The sequence below is a fragment of the Galeopterus variegatus genome, unplaced genomic scaffold (assembly GCF_000696425.1).
Source record: "Galeopterus variegatus unplaced genomic scaffold, G_variegatus-3.0.2 Scaffold3892, whole genome shotgun sequence".
NCBI lineage: Eukaryota > Metazoa > Chordata > Mammalia > Dermoptera > Cynocephalidae > Galeopterus > Galeopterus variegatus.
The window spans coordinates 141,986-164,655 of NW_007730003.1; the positions used below are offsets into that span (position 1 = coordinate 141,986).

Consider the following 22,670-nt stretch of genomic DNA (forward strand, 5'->3'; position numbering starts at 1 on the left):
GGCCGGCCCCCCACTAGTTCTTTGACCTGGCTTTGCTCCAAGTCCTAGTTCTTGTACCTGTAGGATGGCGTTGGGAGAGAAGCAGCAGAACTCAGCACTGTATGTTTCCTAAAGAGAATTGCTTGTCATCTTCAAGGCCCCTTTGTCTGCTGCTACTCCACCCTTTTTAGACCTAAGAGGTTGGACATTTAACACATCTACCCACTGGCAGTGGCAGGGCTCCTAGGATCTGCTGGGTACAAGTTGTTGGGTTGCCCATGCCACCTCTTGGGTTCCTTCTCAGTGTGTGTGCACAGGGCGTTTCAGAAGATGCCTTGAAAGGCTTTTGCAACTTGCATTTTCCTAGGGCTCTGGGTAAAGGGAAGGCTAGTTAGGGGCATGCCCACTCCCAGTACTAATAGGCACCTGGAGAGCAGAGAGCAGGTTTTGTGACCCATTATGAAGTGTGTTCCTTGAGCCCTAGGGCTGCCTGTCCATATGGTTTGAGACACTCATTCTTTCATAATTTCTGATTGTGAAATCAGACATTTCATATATGTAATCTTGATGTAGATTTATATTGCCGTCCTGTGTCCTTACCTATACTTTATGAAAGAATGTAAATAATCAAGGTATTTCACAATCATTTCTTGATTGTATTTTCTGTGTTCAAATACAATTATCTTAACTCTTCTCCAGTCTTCTTCTCTTCTGGGAGTTTTTACATCATATTCATTCAGTAAGCAACTATTAAGCCACTGCATATCCTGAAAACTTGTCCCAGGTGGAAATATAGTAGTACAGTGAATAGTACGGACAAAAATCTCTACACTCATGGGATTGACATTCTATTCTTTAGTAGTGGCTTGCACTTTAAAAGAAAAATTATATTGGTTGCTAATAATACTTTAACAATCAGGAGATTTCACGTTAACTGGATTCCTGATTTCTCTGGAAAACCAACTGATGTTTGGGCTGCAAAATTTGGTTTGGGTTGTGTAGTGATCTGAATCCCTTTAGATGAGTGTCTGCTGACATTGCTTCCCTAGCCCTTTTGGGCTGGTGAATTTCCAATTCCTGCTCTATATGCATGCATCTGAATTTCTTTATGGCCTGTAACAAATTCATTGAGTATTTTTTTAAATACCTAGAGTAAACAAGACACTGTCCCAGGTGCTATGAAGTGTAAGCCATGGAGACTGCCCACAGACAGTTTACAGTCTTTGCATTATTTTGCACTGTTCCTTTCCAAAGTGCGCATGTTGTGAGTTTGCTGCTTTATACGTCTTCTTAATTGGTGAGATTTGACTCTATCATTTCTGTATCATGATCACAGAGCACTAAGATTTTAGAGATAAGGCTCTTAGATGCCATCAGACCCAACTGCTTCCTTTTACAGATGTAGCAACTGAGGCTCAGAGTGGTTGAGCCATTCAGGTAAGTTTAGGAAATTCCCCCAGAACCCAGTCTATGCTCTGCTAATTACACTTTATAGCCTTTTTTTCAGAGAGATATTAACTAGTGTAAGAATGCTGATCAGAACTCATTCTATCCTCCTGGCCTTTGTAGCTCTGGCTTCAATAGTTACAGTCTTTCCCCTGTGCAGGTTTCTTAGCAACCAAGGAAGGGAAAGGAACAGAATGCTATGCTTGTGTAAGATAAGTGACTCCAGCAATGCCAAGGATAAACAACAGGTGGCTGTGAGGCACCTGGGAATCTTCCACTTCTGCGGCCTTTCTCTCTGTGGCATAGCTCCATCTTTGTCTCTAAGTTCGTTATAAGCTTCAGTTCCTCCTCCTGGGGTTGTAGAGAAAGCAGGTGTGCAGCACCCTGATTGATAACACCACCCAATCTGTTGCCTGTAAGTGACTGACCCATCAGTATAATAATAATAAGTATAAACTCCTTGTAAACTGTTTGGAGTTGCCTGCTTTGTTCCTCAGTCTCAGGATACCATCTCAGTTTGGTGGGTGTTATACTGTTAGCTCACACATGGACAAGTAGTAATACAAACTACTTTTTTTTTGAGTCCGTGCTGTGCCAGATGCTTAATATGAATTGATGTGAATCTGTATAACCACAATGAAGGGGAGTGGCTCTCTTTTTACCCAGGAAGAAACTGAACCTCAGGAGGTTAAATGACTTGCCCAAGGTTGCACAGTACATGGAAGACCCAGATATTATTTGAGCATCTTATTGGGCTAACAGTTTATATCTGGTAATGCTCAGGATGTAAGAGTTCTAAAGAATACTCAAGGGGAGGACATATATTAAATGTCTTTTTGATCTATTTTTGTTCTGAGAATGAAAGTAAAGAGAAAATTAAGTTTCTAGGTGAACATTCCTCCAGGTATATGGAATCATTTGAGGTTAATAATGCAGCTTTCTAGCCCTCATCCCAGACCTTCTAGTTGAGAAAATGAGGTGGGGCTCAGAAATCTGCTTTTTAACAAGCACCTTACAGTGAAATTTGAAAATTTATTTTAGGCCTAGAAACTTACATGAACAACATAGAGACAGCCACTAAGATAAACTGAAAGGTGTTGAAAAATAAGACTTTTAGGATAGGCTTTAGATGGTTTATAATCTGAAAAACATCTAATCACATTAGTTTGGAGCTACTTTATGTTATTTTTCTCTCTTTCTAATGCTCAGCGTTAATAGATGGCATATACTAGGTCCTCAGCAAATGCATAGTGACTGAATGCATTCATGTGTCATGTATGTAGTTAATTCTCCAAGGTGATATTATGACTTTCGTTTTCTTTCTTTCCTTTTCAGATAAAGTTGTATACCAAGCATGGGACCTTGAAATACCAGACAGACTGTGCCCCTAACAATGGTTACTTTATGATCCCCTTGTATGATAAGGTAAGAGGAGATGGCACTTTAGTCTTTCCCACTTGTCCCTTATGATGGGAAGTAGTTAGTGTGCCCCACAGGGCTGCGCTAACCAGGGGAATGGCCTTTCCCACACTAGCAGATACTCAACTGTTTTGTAAATTATTACTACAATATGGCAATTCTAGCCGAATTCTGAGGGAGACAACTTATACACTGGTTTGATTGAATACTGTGGTTCTCCATGTCTCCAGAGACATTTGGCAATGTCTAGAGACATCTTTGGTTGTTACAGCTGTGGAGGGTTTCTACAGCTAAATGCCCTACAATGCTGCACATAAGAGCCCAAATGTCAATAGTGCCAGGGTTGGGAAACCCTGACTTAATAGAACCCTTTACTTGCAAGCAGCTTAAGATGTCATTAAAAAAAAATTGTACAAGTAATATGTGAATTCACGAGCTTTGTGAAAACAAGTCAAAGTCTTTAGAGGGAAACCCTGACTTAATAGAACCCTTTACTTGCAAGCAGCTTAAGATGTCATTAAAAAAAAAATTGTACAAGTAATATGTGAATTCACGAGCTTTGTGAAAACAAGTCAAAGTCTTTAGAAGTATGTGAAGTAAATTTCTACCCATTCCCTGCCACTTGCAGCTCCCTCTGTAGTGATAACCTCTGATAAAATGTTTGGTGTGCATCCTGACAGATTGCTTTCTCTCAGTTTGTATATTCAGGTATCCACAAATAGACATGCATATGCATATTTGCAAACCCATACCAACGCACGGACACATAGATGTTTATCCACACACACCTCTACTCACACAATCTCATCCTCCCCACATTTCCACTTTTTGTTTGTTAATATAGATTCACAGGAAGTTGCTAAAATACATAGTTTTTTTTTTTTTTTTTTCCTTTTTGTCTTTTTCCATGTCCGGCAACGGATTGCAACCCTCAGTGTCGCCCCCGTACCGGACCGGGACCGGCAACGGGATCGCAACCCTCGGCGTCGCTCCCGCGCCTTGCTCAGCCAGTGAGCGGGAACCGGTCTGTATGTGGGATCCGAACCCTTGGCGGGAGCGCCGCTGCGCTTCCCAAGCAGCGCACTATAGCAGTGCGCCACCAGGCCGGCCCCCAAAATACATAGTTTTGATTTTGATTTTTTTTTTTTAAATACAAAGGTAACCAAATAATAGGAATTATTCTACAGTTTGATTTTTTTTTTTTAAATACAAAGGTAACCAAATAATAGGAATTATTCTACAGTTTGATTTTTTTTTTTCCCTTATGATACTGCTTTCATTACCATTGGGACATTTGATTTTTTTCCCTTGCATACTTTCAACATCAGCATGTATAGATCTATTGCTACATTTTAATGGCTGCATTGCATATTAGACTGAAACTCAAACTATAGTTTATTTAACCACTTCTCTATTGATGGACACACAGGCTTTTACTGTTTTAAAAATTATTATTACTAACAACGCAGTGATAAGTATTCTTGAACTTAATCTTTATGCTCAGTGTACAGGATTGATTTCTAGAGGAAGGTCTTGAAATCTGTTTTTTTTTTTTTTTTTTAACTATTATTATCAATCTCTAGAAACCAGGGTTGACGAGTAAAATCTAGTTTTAAGAAATGACTTTAGGGGCCGGCCCGGTGGCGCACTCGGTAGAGGGCGATGCTTGGGAGCGCGGCGGCGCTCCCGCCAAGGGTTCGGATCCCGTATAGAGACCGGTCCGCTCACTGGTTGAGCACGGTGTGGGCGTGACACCGAGGGTTGCTATCCCGTTACCGGTCATGAAAAAAGACAAAAAAAGGAAAAAAAAAAAGAAATGACTTTAGTTCCTAAGGATATGTGCCAAACTTTGCAACCTTAGGCTTGTGAGGGATTCATAGGAGACTTGGTTAATAGTATGTTTGGTTTCAAAAGACGAGTGGCCAGATTGGCTTCAAGGGTGGCATTTTCTGATTGTTCAGATGGAAACTTCTGGTGTTCAGCTCCAGCTTGCAGCATCTGAAGGGAATCAAGGAGCCATAGCTTACCACCATTTAGAAGAACCTTGCTTAGTCTTAGAATTTTATTCCAGGTTTAAAAATTTTAGATTAAATGATAGCACTAAATTAAACCAGAGTCATCCATTCTCATTCCTTTAAATTTCTTTTTTTAATTTTTTTATTTTAGGGGGATTTCATTTTGAAGATCGAGCCTCCCCTAGGGTGGAGTTTTGGTAAGTTAACTGAATAACCAGACATATTTTGTAAGGGATTAGATTATATGCTGAATATTAATTTAGATTGGCGTAGTACATAGATTGTTAAAATGTTAAGGATTCATTTTTGTGTGGAGAAGGGCTTTTGTGTTTTGTTTTTTCCCTGTCACTTTAGAGTAGTTTGAATTTACCTTAGATCTACATTAAGGCTTTCTGTCATCTTTTAAAAATAGGCATCTTTTCTAGTACCTCTTTTTGGAAACTCTGCCCTTGCAGTTTAAGTCATTAAGTGGCAGTAAATAGTGTAGAAATGAAGAGTGGGGACTTTGTTTCTGTCACAGGTTGGCTTTTTCAGTCCCCTCAGTTTTTTTGTTTTGTTTTGTTTACTGAACTAATCATAATGTTTAAACATTATGAAATTTGACATAAAAATTCAGGTCTATGTCTCTTAAGAGATCAGATCTGGCAGCCTTGGGCCTCACCAATTATCTGATGACCTTGACCTTGGGTAAGTTACACCAGCCTGGCTCCCTGTGTCAGCTTCTGGGTTCACCCTCATTGTGAAGTCAGGATAGTTATAGTCTCTGCCTCACAGGGTACTGGGAAGATAAATAGGCCAATGTTAAGTGTTCAGAACAGCTGGTACCCAATTAGCAAGCACTCAGTACTTAAAAATAGCCCTTCTGCACACATACAAACAAAAGCTCCAAACTTTCCTGAAGTACTGCCCTCTAGCATTGTTGGAGAGCTGGGAATGGGGTTGAGATCAGAGGAAAGGGTCCTCTTTGGTATGGCTGATATTTTTGAAGAGGAGAGATTCCTGTTTCAGTAGAGTGGGTGTGGGTGACCCCAGTCCATAACATGGAGAGGGGAGTGAGGACCGTAGTTCATGTCAGGCTTGTTTGTGCATTAGACAAGTTAGTTCCTGCCATCATGAGGGTTAAAGTGAAGCTCAGGCAGCTGATGGCTGATTTGGCTCTGTGAGAGAAGTTCTTTTTCAGTTCACAGTCAGGGGTGCCTGGCAGGTACATTCCAGAAGTTGGCAGGATTTCAACTAATGGACGAAGCAGAGGTTAAAAATTGGTGGCCTGTGAGAGTGTTTTGTTTGAGTTCCCTCCCCTCCTGCAGTGCTTTTTCTTTTGATAAGCTCTTTAATTGAATTATAACATACTTTCAGAAAAGTGCACTGAGCACAATGTATTGCTTGATGAATTTTCACAAAGTGAGCCCATCCACATCACCAGTGGCCAGATAATGAGGTAGAACTTTACACACCCCAGAAGTACCCCATTCCAGACGTTCATTAGCTGCCCCACTCCACAGGTGACCACCACCCTCCTCTTCTAAAATTATAGATTCGTTTTGTTAGTTTTGAACTTGATATAAATGAAATCATTGCAGAGTGCTTGTTTGTATCTGGTTTCTTTCTTTCAGTGTTGTCTGTGAGATTGATCTGTATTATGTGTAGCTCTAGTTCATTCTCTTTGCTATACAGAATTCTGATGTGTGAATATAAAGTAATTTGTCCATTGTACTATTGATGGACATTTGGGTTGCTTCCCAATTTTGGCCACTAAGAATAGTGCTTCTGTGAACATTCTTGTACATATCTTTCAGTACATATGTATTTGCATTTTTGTCAGGTATATACCAGGAGTGAAATTGCTGGGTGGTAGAATTTATACATGCTCAGCATTAGTAGGTAATTGCACATGTCCAAAGTGGATGTACAGATTTCTATTGTACCAGCAGTACAGCATTCTTGCTAATGCTTGAAGTGGCCAGTCTTTTTCATTGTAGCCGTTCTGGTGGGGGTGTGGTAATATTTCACTGTGGTCTTGATTTCCATTTCTCTAATGGCCAGTGAGACTGAACACTTTTTCATATGATTGTGTTTATTTGCCATCTGGATAGCCTTTTTGTGAGATGCCCGTTCAAGTGTTTTGCCCATTTTTTATTGGAATCTTCCGCTTTCTGTAATTCTTCATTTTACCTGAAAATCTCATCTTTTTCCATTTTTTTTCTACTTTTTACTCCGTGTTCTTCCTAGTCTTTTAAAAACTCAACTTTAACTCCCTGTTGTGACGAACTCTTCAGTTTTTAAAAACATCAAATGAATTGCTACTATTGGAAAATCAGGAGATTGTACATAAAATCCAGATTTCTGGATTTTTTCACCAAATTGTAACTTCTGCTTCGTCCATTAGTTGAAGTCCTGCCAGCTTCTGGAATGTACCTGCCAGGCACCCCTGACTGTGAACTGAAAAAGAGCTTCTCTCACATAGCCAAATTAGCCATCGGCTGCCTGAGCTTCACTTTACCCCTCATGATGTCAGGAACTAACTTGTCTAGATGTGGGTGACCTGAGTTTTTCTGAGCATTTGAAAGCTCTAGAAACACTTGGTCAAATGGCAGTAGTTGGCAGAAGTCACATAGTGGCTGCCCCCTTTCAGTTTGCCCTAGTCTTCAGTTGGCCAGTTCTTACCCATGTGGTTCCTATGGCATCAGAGTTTATGGTCGAGGTTTAACATGGCTGAACTCATGTCCTTGGCCAGGGGTCAGATCTAGAGCCAGACTTTGGGGTCGAATAGGAGCTCTGTCACTTATAAGCTCCATGTCCTTGGGAAATCCTTTAACCTTTCTGTGCCTCAGTTTACCTCTTACTAAATTGCACATATTACCAGCTACCTCTTAAGATAATTGTGAGGATTAAATGCAGTCATCCCAGTGCCTGGTCCATGGTGAGCATTCGGTTAATAAATTATTTGGTGCTCACTGAATTTTCAGTGGGACTCTGAGATGCAACTCGGCCGATAGACCTTTTTTTAAACTATTTTATACTCTAAACACTGGTTCCCCTGGGGCAGGAAAGCAGGTGGCGAGGGGGATAGAGGTAGGAGGGAGACTTTTCTCTTCCTGCCTTTTTATACCTTTGGATTTTGAACCATGGGAGTGTATTAAGTGTTCAAAAATAAATAAAATAAAAGCTTAGCAACAAAATGTGTTTTGCTTCAATTAAACTTGCCTTGTGTCTTATACCCTTGTTCCTCTATCCTCCCCATTTTGTTCCTCAGAGCCAACGAGTGTGGAGCTGTATGTGGATGGTGTCAATGACATCTGCACGAAGGGTGGGGACATCAACTTCGTGTTCACAGGGTTCTCTGTGAATGGAAAGGTTTGGCTTCAGAAGTTCGTTATTTTTCACGTGTACTCTGTTTATATGTACTAAGTCTTCCCTTAACCTTTCAAAAAGCAGAACATTTTAACCTGGAGGCTTTGATCCCACAAGGGACCCACAGATGAACTTCAGAAGGACTGTGACCTCTATGAAATGGTGTATAGAATGTAGTGTATGTTTTTAGGGGTCAGATTTAGGTCTGCTCTCCAATGTACAGACTGTTAGTATAAGTGCCAGGAATGGCCTTTTATAGGGATGCAGAATTGGAAGAACATGCTCCTAGGACTTGTGGCACCTTGCTGTCACTGTGGGTGACCTGAGGTCAGCTTCTTCCAGAGATGATTTACATTTGTTACTGCCATTCTCCCAGGAGTATTCTCAGTATTTAAATTCTCTGAGATTTTTTTGTACTGCCTCGGTTGTGTTAATTTTGAGTGCTAACCTGTGTGTGAGTACCAGCTCCCAGTTCAGATTCTCAGAAGAGAGTTTTATTTTCTTCCCTCCATCCAGTGCCTGAGGTTGAGATGTGCAAGTTTCCTTGCTGTCCTTCCTCAAGGCATGCTTATTTTTCTACCTGTATGTTGACAAAGAGGTTCTTCAGTCCTAGCTTTATGTGTGGGTTTTTTATTAGAGATGGAGGTCTTGGGTATTTTTCTTTGTGAAATAATGGTGCATCTTTAACTGATGGTGTCTTAGATTCAATGAAACAGAGTATTATTTTTCTGTTACTGTTCCCTCCCCTACCTCACTGCTAGGAAGGGTATTTGTGATTATATCATCTTTTCAAAGGGATCCTTGACCTAAGGAAGGTTCCGGGCTCCACCTGGGAGCATGAGCAGGACTGACAGTGCTTTGAGAGGAGAGGGCTTTGCTGCTGGGTGGTCCTAACCTTCTTCTCCATGGCAGGTCCTCAGCAAAGGGCAGCCCCTGGGTCCCGCAGGAGTTCAGGTGTCTCTGAGAAACACAGGGACTGAAGCGAAGATCCAGTCCACAGTTACACAGCCTGGTGGAAAGTGAGTGGTGTCCTGTTGCCCGGCCTTGCGTTAGAGCCAGGCTGTCATGGGGGTAGGGAGGCCTTTGGATTTAGGGATACCTGGGTTCTGATCCTTACTTGGCCTCTTAACTTTGGGCAAGTTCATACCCCTCAGAGCCCCAACTTCCTCATGTAGAAAATGGAAGTCATTTGACCCATTGTACCTAGTATTGATGCTTGGCACTTAGTAGGGCTTCATTTAACGGTTGGGGCTGACTCTGGAGCCCAACAGCCTGGGTTTGAATCCTGGCTCCCCCATTTGCTAGCTGTTTTGCCTGGAGCAAGCTGCCTAACCCCTCTGTGCCTTAGTTTCCTCATTTGTAAATGAAGATAATTGTGAAACCCACCTCCTAAGTTTACTGGGAAGATTAAATTAATATTATTGTTTCAAACTGCTTGGCATGGAGTATATATTTAATAAACGTTAGCTCAATATAAGTTAGTTCAGTTAGATTTACAAAAATCATTTTATCACTATTACATCAAAATCATTTTATAGTTGGAACTGATGGTTAATAATTAACCTTGCTGAGTCAGATTTAAAGCATTTATTTAATGGATTTATATAGTTGAGTTATAAATGTTAACTGATGTGCCAAGATTTTTTTTTTTTCCTTTTTGTCTTTTTTCGTGTCCGGCAACGGATCACAACCCTCAGTGTCGCACCCATACCGGACCAGGACCGGCAACGGGATCGCAACCCTCGGTGTCGCGCCCGCACCTCGCTCAGCCAGTGAGCGGGAACCGGTCTGTATGTGTGTCCGGCAATGGATCGCAACCCTCAGTGTCGCGCCCGTACCAGACCAGGACCGGCAACGGGATCGCAACCCTCGGTGTCGCGCCCGCACCTCGCTCAGCCAGTGAGCGGGAACCGGTCTGTATGTGGGATCTGAACCCTCGGCGGGAGCGCCGCCGCTCTCCCAAGCGGTGCACTGTAGCAGTGCGCCACGGGGCCGGCCCTGATGTGCCAAGATTAATACTGGGCTAGTTCAAACTGATAATTTTGAAAGCATTCAAATCATTACTGACTACTTCAATATACAAAACTAACTAAATTGCAAATTAAAAGTTTGTAAGGAGTCTGTCAGTGAGTCATCCAATTTTAAAATTATTATTGTTGAAATTATTTTTCAGTTTTGAAACAGCATTTACTTCTACTTGATTGGTGCCTCTCCAACTCTGGTCTGTAGAAGGAATATGGAGCTGTAGTTTTTTTCTAGGCTGGTTGTTTGTTGTTGACCTTTATGGAAAAAGCGACTTGAACTTTCTGAATCCCTTTCTCCCACACTAACTAAAACAGTGCACTGGGATGCTATGAAAATGAAGTAGAGGCTAAATCTAAGGCCAAAATCCAATGGCAATTTCAATTTTATCGTAGCAAAGTGATCTCCAAGCCCTATCCAGTTATTACAGGCAATATATGATATCATAAAATACTGCTACAGAAGAAGAAATTGTATGCTTTTTATGGTTCACTTCACTAGAATTAGCCCTGTATTTGTCAGGAGCCTTGCAAATTTAGAGTTAAACATGTCAGAATCCTGGTGGTAGCATTTCTAGCCTCAGATCAGCTCACTCTGGTCTTAGTTTGCCTATACAGCCATCCCTTGGTATCTGCGGGATATTGGTTCCAGAACCCCCTGCTGATACCAAAATCCTCAGTGCTGAAATCCATGATGTAAAATGGTGTAATATTTGCATATAACCTACAACACATCCTCCTGCATACTTTAAATCACCTCTAGGTGTAATTAGAATACCTAATACAATGTAAGTGCTATGTAAATAGTTGTCATACTTTATTTTGAAATTTGTATTTTTTTTTGTTGTATTGTTATTTTTTATTCTTTAAAAAATATTTTCTATCTGTGGTTATTTGAATCCGCAGATGCGGAACCCACAGGTGCAGAGGGCTGACTCTGTCTACTAGAATAATCTTCATCGACTACTGGTTTCATCACAGTTGCTTTGTGCAAGAGCCCAGAATGGCTTGTATATGTTTCTAATAACAGATCTGAACTCTTTTGCATAGGATCCAAAGCTTGTCATTTTTTGCCCACCCATATTATTAGCATCATCTTGTGTTACCATCTGTGTCAGCCTGTGGATTTGTTCTCTGTTTTTTACACATGACTCCTTCCTTCACTCTTCCTTTGGACTCTTCTCTCCCTTTCTCCTTGCCTTTTCATGCCTATCGCCTTTGTCAAACTCAATTGAATGTTCTATGACTGATCCCTGATGAACTATAATGACTGGTTTTATGCCAGAAATCCTTGAGATTTAGGGAGACAAAACCTCCTCCTTCCTGTCAGCACATGGAACACCCCTCCTTGCGCATAGTAACTGCTCAATATGTGCCTTTGGTGTGGATTTGTGCAGTGAAGGATTGGATTTTGTTCATGCTCATTTAACAAGCTAATTGCAAATTTGTGATAATTCAAACATTATTTTCTTGTGCTACCAATATTAGTCATAAAATTAGAAATACTCAGGTTGTTTGGAGAAAGTGAAGTATTATTTTGTATTTCTTAGGTTTGCATTTTTTAAAGTTCTTCCTGGAGATTATGAAATCCTTGCAACTCATCCTACCTGGGCATTGAAAGAGGTGAGCGTTTTAGCTACGTCTATAGACATGCCAATGATGTGCAAGTTAGGGCGCAAATGTAGGATATGAGTCCTAATTTACAACGCAGCATGTGAAATAAATTTATGGCTTTTTCAGAAGTAGAGGAGGAAATAGTGGTGCTGCTGATGAGTTTGTTGATATTTGCAATGTAAAACTCTTAGCTGTAGCAGATGTTGCTTGTGTTGGTTTCAGTTTTAGGTGTCAGTGTTGTCTTCCTGCTGTGAAATAGGTCTGTTATTAACTATAGCTATTTTAAGCTAAATCAACACCAGAAGGACCTGATGAGATTTATTTGTTGTTCTTTTTTCAGTCTGAAACAGTAATCTATAAATATACTAAACGTTCTAGAAACTGTTGTACATGTGCCCAAGGCAAATGTATAAGAATGTTTATTGCAGCTTTGTTTGTAATAGCAAAATATTATAAACAACCTAAGTGCCCATTAAGAGAAGAATGGATTGCGGTTTCATCACACAATAGAATTCTGTATGTCAGCAGTAACGAGTGTTCCAGAGCTGCATATATCTATATAACTACAAAACTGAAGGAAATATGATTAAAAACATTCATAATAATACCACTTATGGCTACTTTCTTGTGTAGAAAAGTTATAAAGACATGGATGGGATTGGCAAACACCATGTTCTCGATGATACTTACATCTACAGAAGGCAGAAGGAGGGAGAGGGGATTTGGGGTATGCTAGGATTTTGAATTGTAGCTCTCCTCTTTTATTTCTTTATCTGGTTAGAGGGCATATAGGCATTCTTTAGAGTATTTTATTTTTATTTTTGACTAAAAATAGTTTGTAATAAAAGAGCAAGAAAGGTTCTATAATAGCTCATGAAAAAAACAAATTGAAATAAGACTTAAAGGACATTCTGACATGTTAGCTTCTGTGTTTGCTTTGAGGCTGTGTCTCATTCTTGCTAAAGAAGCTTCAGAATTAGTATTTCAGTTTTTATTCTGTAGGTTTTATGCATTTATAATTGATGGTAGTTTCACACCTAGATGTATCTTTTTACTGTTACGACTTTTGGTTTTCAGGGTTTTTCTCTTCTGGAGCAACATTTAAAAATGTTTTATTTAAAACTCAAGAGCTTACACAATTTTAATAGAATACATTTTAAGGTTTATATTATATATTAATTGTGCGCATAAAGGAATTTGAGTTTATTAATAGAAAATTGTGATTTTAAAGTAAAGCATGCTTTTAGAAGTCAGGATAATGATTACCCTTTGGGAAGTTAGTGGCTGAAAGCAAGGATGGGGTAGACTTCTGGGGTGCTGATATTGTTCTGTTTCTGGGTGTTGGTCACCCAGCACTGTGTTCAGTTTGTGAAAATCACTGCACTGTAAACTTAGATACGTGTACTTTTCTCTATGTAAATTGTACCTTAAGAAAAAGTTTAAAAATATATGCATATATCACTGTGGGGAAAAGGTAAAATGTGCTCATTTAAAAAATTGGAACATATAGAGGCGTATAAAGGAGTGGGAGCAAAGTTAGAAACTTTGGGAGGTGGAAAAGTGTAAAAGAAGTAAAATATCACCATATAGGCAAAATCGTTATTTACATTTTGATACATTTCATTTCACTTCATTTTAGTCATTCACAAATAGTTGTGATCTTATTGTATATGCAATTTTATGTATTACTTTTCCCAGTTAGTAGTTTAGCTTAAACACATCCTCATGTTGTTAGACATTTTGCAAGAGTTTATATTTTTGGAAGTTAAAATCTTTTTCTGTTGTAGGCGAGCACCACAGTGCGTGTAACCAACTCCAATGCCAATGCAGCTGGTCCCCTCATTGTCGCTGGCTATAATGTGTCTGGCTCTGTCCGAAGTGATGGGGAGCCCATGAAAGGGGTGAAGTTTCTTCTCTTTTCTTCTTTAGTAACCAAAGAGGTAAGCGTAGAAAAGTGAAGAGCGAAAAAGATTGTGGGGGTGGTATTGGAGGGTGGGGGATTATAGACCGGAATATACTATTTAAAATGCAGGTTCAGGTTGATTAATAAATAGTCTCAACATTTAAGAACATTGGTCATCTGTATTGACTTGCAAGACATTAAATGTCTACTCTAGGAGTTAGTGGCGCTCTGTGCAAAGTGCACAGGCTTCGAAATCAAACAGGTTGGGTTCAAGCAAATGTCTCTTACTAGCCGTGTGCTCTTGGGCTGGTCACTTTGCCTTCCTGAGCCTCTGTTTCCTTATGTGGAGAATGGTGACCCATTGTAGGGAAGGACCTATTGTAGTCATGTCATTTTTTCCAAGAAGACTGCCGATTTTTGACTTTTCAACTTGAATGTAAATATTTTTATTCCTTTTATCTGTACTAAAATGTCCTAGATTTTATACATAGAAGATTTTATACACAGAGAGATAGATACATACATATATGAAACTTGTAAAAGTTTTCCTCTGGTGTGGTTATTTGATAGTAATCAGAACATGTAAGTGGAAAAAATTTTTATTCCTTTTATCTGTACTAAAATGTCCTAGATTTTATACATAGAAGATTTTATACATAGAGAGATAGATATATACATATATGAAACTTGTAAAAGTTTTCCTCTGGTGTGGTTATTTGATAGTAATCAGAACATGTAAGTGGAAAAAGAAATCTTTTTTTTTTTTTTCCCCTGGCCTAGGATGTCCTGGGCTGCAATGTTTCACCAGTACCTGGGTTCCAGCCCCAAGATGAGAGCCTGGTGTATTTGTGCTACACGGTCTCCAAAGAGGATGGCTCATTCTCCTTCTACTCCTTGCCTAGTGGGGGCTACACTGTGGTGAGTGAAGCAGACTTCTGTTTACATTTGAGACTCTCATGCCATTTGCATGTTAAAGGAACAATGGTTGGCCTGCAGTTCTGTGGGCATCCTGTTTAGCAGTTACTCAAGATGAGATTCTGACCTCTCAGTCATAACTGCAAGAAGTCCAGGGCTTCCTCTTTTAAAATCAACAACAGTTATGATTAATGTTTCTCTTGGCCTGTCTGGAACCCCTTGTCATTTGTGGGCTGCTAGATTGATTATTAATGCTGATGGTTGAATCATGTTATTGGTTCTTAGTACTTAGCAGACTTTTCCTTCCAGATTCCATTCTATAGAGGGGAGAGGATTACTTTTGATGTTGCGCCTTCCAGACTTGACTTTACAGTGAAACACGACAGCCTGAAAATTGAGGTAAGACCTCTCTGTCTTCTGGCAGGTTAGGTGTTTGAGTTCCCAATGTCTGGGCACAGCTGTTGCAAACATGTTTTTAAAAAAATCACTATTTTATCCAGAAGGGCTGTTGGAAAAAATGGAATCTTGTACTGTATTCCAGTTCAGCCTAGGATCCACTAGATACCTCACCTCTCTTACACAATCTCTTCATCTTAGAAAACTGGAATCCTAGTTAGATCTTTTTTCATTGGAATATATTTGAATGCAATGACATACATTTCAGGAACTATTCCAGGGCTGGAGATACAGACTGAAAGAGGCAAAAACTTCTGTCCCTGTGGATCTCATGTTCTCATGATGGAAAGAAACAATACATGTACAGATAAGTTAGAAAGTATATTAGAAGGTGATAAATGTTCTCTAGAAAAATAAAGCAAGAAAGGAGATCACACAGTTTCAGGGTCGAGACAGGGGTTGCCATCTTAAATAGGGTGTTCTTAGGAAGTCCTCACTGTGAAGGTGACATTTGAGCAGCGACCTGAAGGTAAGAATGAGTGAATTGTACTGTGGGAAGAGTGTTTAAGACAGAAAGAACAGCAAGTGCAAAGGTCCTGAAGCAGGAGTATGCCTGGAGGGTTTGGACACCCTGGGAGGCCAGGGTGGTTGGAGTGGAGGGAAAGAGAAAGGAAGGAAGGAGGAGTGGGAGAGAGGGTCAGAGAGATGGTTGGATTGTGCAAGGCCTGGTGGGCCACTTTGCCTATTAGTATGGGTGAGAATTGCTACCACTGGAAGGTTCTGAGAAGAAGAGAGGTGTGATCCCTCCGGATGACATGTTGAGAAGTTTGCAGGGGGTAGGATGGGAGTTGGGGACCATTTGGAGGTTGTGGCAGTAAACTAGGTGAGAACTGATGGAGCTTGAACCATGGTGATAGGAATGTATGGTGTGATGGGGGTGGCCTGATTTAGACCCTAAAATAGATGGCGAATGTATTTTTCATCACATTTATGTCTTCTTTAATTACAGTAGTAGAACATGGTTACTATTGAAAATTTGCTAGATAGTGCACATCCCAAAAGAAAATAAGTCTTTCCTAAATGGACCACCCAGTGTTAGAGTTATTGAAAAAATTATATTTTAATCGTTTTTTTTTTAATGTTACATCTGAAAGTACTGTGTTAAAATAGCTTACACTGGTAGGAACTAGCTTTTAGGTCACAGGCCCAGTGGGGCGCTGACTCTGCTTTTTAAGATTCAGTAAAGCATTTGACTGTCCTGCTGTGCACCACAGGGGGGAATGGATGGGAACTAGCTTTTAGGTCACAGGCCCAGTGGGGCGCTGACTCTGCTTTTTAAGATTCAGTAAAACATTTGACTGTCCTGCTGTGCACCACAGGGGGGAATGGATGAGTGAGAAGAAGGGGTCTTTACTTGCATCAGAGGGGCTTGTAGAGGAGGAGGGGGGCAGGAGTGGAGAAAGACATTCCCAGATCACAGCCAAATACATATTTTTAAACAGAGATAAATGGAATTTCAGGGAGTGAGGGTCTGTGAGTTCCATGAGGTCAGGAACCATTTGTGCCTTATTTTTTACTGTTTTCCTAATGTGATTTAGTGCCTGGCACATAGTAGGTGCCCAGTAAAAATATTTGTTGAGTGCATATATGAGTACGAATTAATAAGTGGGTGAATGGATTAGATGAACCATATCTTTTTGGAAGGATCAAGAAGGGCTACCTGAATAGAAAGGAAGCCTTGTTATCTTTTTAAAGCTCCGTCTCAACTGCTTTTGCATGTATGCATGCATGCTTTCATTCATTCAGAGTCATTTATTGAGTGCCTACTCTGTACCAGCTGACTAAGGAAAGGTCCCTGTCTTCATGGAGTTTACATTCTAGTGAGAGGGAAACAAACTAAGAAATCAAAGGACATTTCAGATATAGGCAAGTTTGATGAAGATGGTAAAATAGGTTCATGAGATAGACAATGAGCGGTTGGGGTGGGGGCAGGGGCTACTGAGATAGGGTCATCAGGGAGTCAGGGAAAGCTCTCTGGAGGTGGTGACAGTTTGAGCTGAGACCTGAGTCTCAAATATGAGTGAGGAGAAGGAGTGGCCTCTTCCTGGATCTTCTCCAGAGTGGGTTTGACTTGTGTAAAAGCCCCATGTGAGGAACATACATGGTGTCCCCATGTGGTGAACTTGAACCACAGATCAGCAGCTACAGAGAAAGTGCAGGTGTGATGCTAACACGTGGTTAGTGTAGGACCCCACGGTGAGCGCAGCAGTGGCGGCTGAATGAGATGGTCTAGGTGGGGTTCATAAGGACCTGAGTTCAGGCTGTGGCAGGCAAGACAGAGGAGAGAGCACTTGACCTTGCAGAGGTGGAATCCACAGGACTGCTTGATGCTGGAGGGTGCGGGGAGGGGTGTCTGGGGTGATGCTGGGGTTTGCCTTTGGGACACTGGAGGAAGGCATGATTCTCCAAAATGGGGGCATTTAAAGGGGGGCAAGGGTGGGGAAGCTTTTACTAGTCTGAGTTGGTGACCTTTAACTTGGTTTAGTTAAGTCTGTAGATCATTTTTATTCAGCTATTTGATAAGCATTGATGTGTTGGGAATACACAGAGAACACAGACGCCAGGAGTGGGGTGGGGGTAATGGGGAGTTGAGGGGGAGGTGAGAGGGAGCCTCGTGGTACGCGGTGGTGTGAGCAGTGCCAGCTGGCTTTTGTGGTCAAGCACGTGAGCATCTTCTTCCTGTTTTTTGTTTTCTAGCCTGTGTTCCATGTCATGGGATTTTCTGTCACTGGGAGGGTCTTGAATGGACCTGAAGGAGAAGGTGTCCCTGAGGCAGTTGTCACTCTGAACAACCAGATCAAAGGTGGGCAGACACACTGGCCCCAGGGACTGTTTGCCAGTGCTATTTTTGGGTCACAGAGAAATGGAAAGGAACAAAATCTTAATGACTATATGAAAAGTTGCCAGCTTTTTGTCTTGAGTGTTGTGAGTGTATATACCCGGATACCCAGTTGTTTGTGGCTCACCTTTTGTTTGCATGTTTTGTTTAACAGTCAAAACAAAAGCTGATGGCTCGTTCCGCCTGGAGAACATAACAACAGGGACATACACCATCCATGCTCAGAAAGAGCACCTCTACTTTGAAACTGTCACGATCAAAATTGCACCTAACACCCCTCAGCTGGCTGACATTATTGCAACAGGGTAAGCTGATCATGTGTGGATTTGTAAGTGCCAGTGCTTGTTTAGGTTGGCAGCCAGGGGAGAACAAAATTACCTTCCATCTGACTATGTGTTTCTGCTAAGGATCCATATCCATTCAGTGTTATTGAGAAGTTCAGGCTGGCTTCTTTACAAAGATTAGTGCTAAGGCTTACAAACTGCGGGTACTTCCATGTTGGATGCTTAAAAAAAGTTCTCTTGCTTCAGAATTACAATGGGTTTGTTAAATTAGAAAAAGATCTTTCAAATCTGAGTTCACATCTTTGGGGCCTATCTTTGCTTAATCCTTGAGGACTTTGGAAGATGGTTTCACTGGGGCATGAAGTGCTGAGCAGGTGAAGGAAAAGGACAAGGCTGGAGGGGCTGGAGGGGCTGGAGGGGCAGATCTCAGAGGCCTCTTCATACCCCACTGGAAAACGGGGCTCCATCCTTCAGTGACTAAGGGGCCATGAACGGTTTTGAGCATGAGCTAACATTTGATTTTTGTTTTCAGTAGGGCATTGTAGGTTTATGGAAGAGTGTGGTTTTGAAGGGGACAAGACTAGGGTGCAGGAGGCTGAATACAGAGTTGACAAAGCCTTGCCTGGTAGGGAAGTCAGGGACAGATTGGGAAAATATTAGGGGCTCGTTTTTGGCTCTATATGTGAGATGGCTGTGGGCGCCAGCGGTGGTGGACAGAAAAGAAGAGGAGCCAGTTAGGTGATGAGGGTTCATTGTTGGCCATGTGGCTCTGTAGGACCACTAGGTGGAGCTCTCCAGTAGATGCTTACAGAGATTGTAAATCCTGGAAATTCGGCCACAGGTGGCAGCAAGAACCTGGAATATGTAAGAGCAGGTAGAATCAGAAGAACAGTAGACCAAAAGTGGAAAGCCAGCGTCTGTTTAAGGGGTGGCCCAGGGTGGTCATAGGTGCTAAGAAAGCAAGTTTTAGATTTGATGTAGTGCCCGACAGGGAGGTCCAGGGAGCTAAGTCCTGGAAAACATAGTTGTCTCCTTTGTCATTGAGGAGGCCACGGTGACCATTTTCTGTAGATAGGTGGGGGTCACAGTCAGGGGTTTAGGGGTGAATGGAACATGAGGAAGAAAATCAGCCTCAGAAAATAATTCTTAGATTCAAACCCTCTGTCCCTGCTGTAAACACTTGTGAGCCACTACTCTAGGCGAGGCACTGGGTGTATAGCAGTGAACTAGACTCATGTTCCAAAGACGGGACTTCCATCCTCCTGGGGAGGCAGACTTAAGACAAATGCATTTATGGTTTATAAATTATGGTAAGTGTTGTGCAGGGAAGAGACCAGGGTGCTCTAAGAAGACCTAATTTAGATTGGGGGTTCTGGAAGGCTCCCTGGTTGTACTAAAAGCTAAGTAAAAAACTTCCCAAGTTGGGGCAGCAGCATGACCACAGGCCTGGAGGGGACAGAAGGAACTGACAGCCAGCCAGTGTGGCTGGAGGCAGTTGGTGAGGTCAGAGCCCCAGGGCCTTGCAGCCATGCTGTAGGGATGGGCTTTGTGCCCTAAATGCAGTGGAAGACTGGTAAGGGTTGTCAGTAAGTAAGTGATATGGATCAGGGTGTTTTAAAAAGGTTTTTTAAAAAAAATTTTCTGCCTCCTGTGTGGAGAATGAATTGGAGGGAAGCCAGAGTATAAGCAGAGGGACGAGATAGGAGGCTGTGGCAGCTGTCCGGAGGAGATATAGGATGGTGACCAGGACCAGGGTGCTGGTAGGGGCGGGAGCGCTACATAGATGGATTGGATTGGTCATGGAGAGAGAGTCAACAGGCCTGTGCTGCTGGAGCCTCGTGTTTCTTATTTGAGCAACTGGGTAGACCAAGGAGGTGCTATTTACAGAGATGGGAAAAAATATTTTTATTTACTTTAAAGTAGAGTATTTGGGTCAAAGAAGGAAAAGTAGCGTTTGTTGAGCATCTTTGGGCAACCTCATTATTTTTCTTTTAGGCCAACGTAGCATATTCGCCTTTTTAATACACTGGTATTTCTTATTTTCTCTTACTTTTTTCTTTCTTTTTTTTTTTTTTAAATTGTTTCCCAATTTATTTTATGTAAGAATCCTTTTTAGTTTTTTGGCGGCTGGCCAGTACAGGGATCAAACCCTGGACCTGGGTGTGTATCAGAACCACATTCTAACCAACTGAGCTAACTGACCAGCCCCCTATTTCACAATTTATTTTTAAAAACAAACTCTGACTTCTGTCCAAATGACTATGAGAATATAGTTATCTCAATATAAACCAAGGTTACCAGTTTCTGTCCTTAAGTATGTTAAACCTTGTTGAAAGAATTTATTGACACAAATCAATTTTTAAAGGCTTCAATATAACAGAATCCTCTCCTACTAGCTTTTATGTTTATATTTATAAATGATATATATTTGAGGTTTGGTGAAACAGGGCACTTTTTAATTGAGAATATTAGCTAAGACAGATCTTACAGTTAAAATTTACAACTTAGAGAGGCAAAGAGCTTCAGCTGGGAGCAGATAAGCTAACGTGTCCCCTGACATGTGTACAATGAAGAGAATATGAAAGGTCCTTAGGAATAATTCCATCAGTATTCCCTTCTTATCCTTTTATTCTGAAAGTGCACAGTAGAGGAATGTGAAAACCAAAATGTGTACCTTTTAATGTAGATCAGGAGTTGGAAAACTTTTTCTGTGAAGGGCTGGTGAAGAAATATTTTAGTTTTTTTTTTCCTTTTTGTCTTTTTTCGTGTCCGGCAACGGACCGCAACCCTCAGTGTCGCGCCCGCACCGGACCGGGACCGGAAACGGGATTGCAACCCTCGGTGCTGTGCCCGCCCCTCGCTCAGCCAGTGAGTGGGAACCGGTCTGTATGTGGGATCCGAACCCTCGGCGGGAGCACTGCCACGCTCCCAAGTGGCGCACTGTAGCAGTGTGCCACCGGGCCGGCCCGAAATATTTTAGTTTTCATGGGCCATACAGTCTCTATGACAAAAGCTGCCATAGATAATTTGCAAATGAATGGACTTGGCTGTGTTCCAGTAAAACTTCATTTATTGACGCTGAAATTTGCATTTCATATAATTTTTACATGTCACAAAATATTATCCTTCTTTTGACTTTTTTCTCTTGTATCTACTTAAGAACCATTCTTGGCTTGTGGTCCATACAGAAACAGGTGGCGAGTCTGATGTAGCCTGTGGGCAGTAGTTTGTTGATCCCTGTTATGGATAGTGAGCTTATACGGCTGGGGTGGTGACTACAAAGAAATGACTGTGCTTTTAATTATTCCTAGATTTCACATACACACTCTTCCACTATTTTGTTATTCTTCCCACTTTTTTTTTTTATTAGAGGCAGAGTGATTGTTCCAACATTTAGTATACCCCATAATTGTCAGAATCCAACATTCTTTATTATCTTTCTGTCAAAAGTAATAACTGATTTTTACCTAAAATGATTCTTTAAGATTAGAAAATATAACCTTTAGTCAGCTGAAGAAGCAGTTGTGGCTTCCAGCTGTGATATGTTATTATACTTGAACACATCAACTGACTAAAAGATGGAGACCATCACTCTGAAGATGGTGGTTTTTGTGGATGTGCCTTTGATGTGTTTCTCTAGGGATGCTTTGTGGCACCTTACACACTGCTCATTTAGAATCTCAAATCTGAGTCATTACCTTAATAGGGCATTTCAATTATGAGTTGCTTTTGTGACTCGTAGCTCCTAGGGAGTTCAATTTTAGCTTTGCATTTTTAACTTAATTACCTTTTCTGTTCAGATCTCTGTTTGCTTTTATCCATGCATTATATATAATCACAAGCAAGGACTATGTCTTTGATAACCCTGCCTTGTTTTATAGCCTGGTTAATGCCACAGTTTTTTAGGCAGCTTACAGTTCTTGAATTTATTGGCTAGCCCACCTTCTCAGTCTGAGGCTGCTCCACTATCAATGATCCAATTACCTGAAACATTTTTATTATCTGCAGATTTTCTGAAAATTGCTTCTGCAGTGGGGGATTGCCACATGTCACCCAGAACACCCAACCAGCCACACCATGGCCCCCCTTCCTTCTGAAAGTTGCTTTTTAAAATGACTGCATTCTGCCTCTTCATTAAGATTAAACTAGTCCAGGAACAAGGGCTGGAAGAGAGATGTGTCTTTTTGGTTGATAAGAACCTTTCCTGTTATAATTGAGTTCTCATGCTGGAATGAATGGTCTTCTTTTTGCAGGTTCAGTGTCTGTGGTCAGATATCAATCATTCGCTTCCCTGACACCATCAAGCAGATGAGTAAATACAAAGTTGTCCTGTCGTCTCAAGACAAGGACAAGTCTTTGGTCACCGTGGAGACAGATGCTCATGGATCATTTTGTTTTAAAGCAAAACCAGGGACCTACAAAGTCCAG

The 22,670-nt window shown here is 41.2% G+C and overlaps 1 protein-coding gene across 1 annotated transcript in view; it reads left to right on the top strand.

The window, feature by feature from the left end:
- Nucleotides 1-22,670, top strand: part of LOC103601818 (nodal modulator 1) — a 58,160-nt gene that overhangs the window by 2,079 nt on the left and 33,411 nt on the right. The window contains exons 2-12 of the mRNA XM_008586232.1: nucleotides 2,761-2,850; nucleotides 5,011-5,056; nucleotides 8,113-8,213; nucleotides 9,123-9,229; nucleotides 11,782-11,854; nucleotides 13,633-13,785; nucleotides 14,529-14,666; nucleotides 14,973-15,062; nucleotides 17,817-17,922; nucleotides 18,113-18,263; nucleotides 22,496-22,670. Of these exons, the coding sequence (XP_008584454.1) occupies nucleotides 2,761-2,850; nucleotides 5,011-5,056; nucleotides 8,113-8,213; nucleotides 9,123-9,229; nucleotides 11,782-11,854; nucleotides 13,633-13,785; nucleotides 14,529-14,666; nucleotides 14,973-15,062; nucleotides 17,817-17,922; nucleotides 18,113-18,263; nucleotides 22,496-22,670 (1,230 nt within the window). The remainder of the gene's footprint in view (nucleotides 1-2,760; nucleotides 2,851-5,010; nucleotides 5,057-8,112; nucleotides 8,214-9,122; nucleotides 9,230-11,781; nucleotides 11,855-13,632; nucleotides 13,786-14,528; nucleotides 14,667-14,972; nucleotides 15,063-17,816; nucleotides 17,923-18,112; nucleotides 18,264-22,495) is intronic.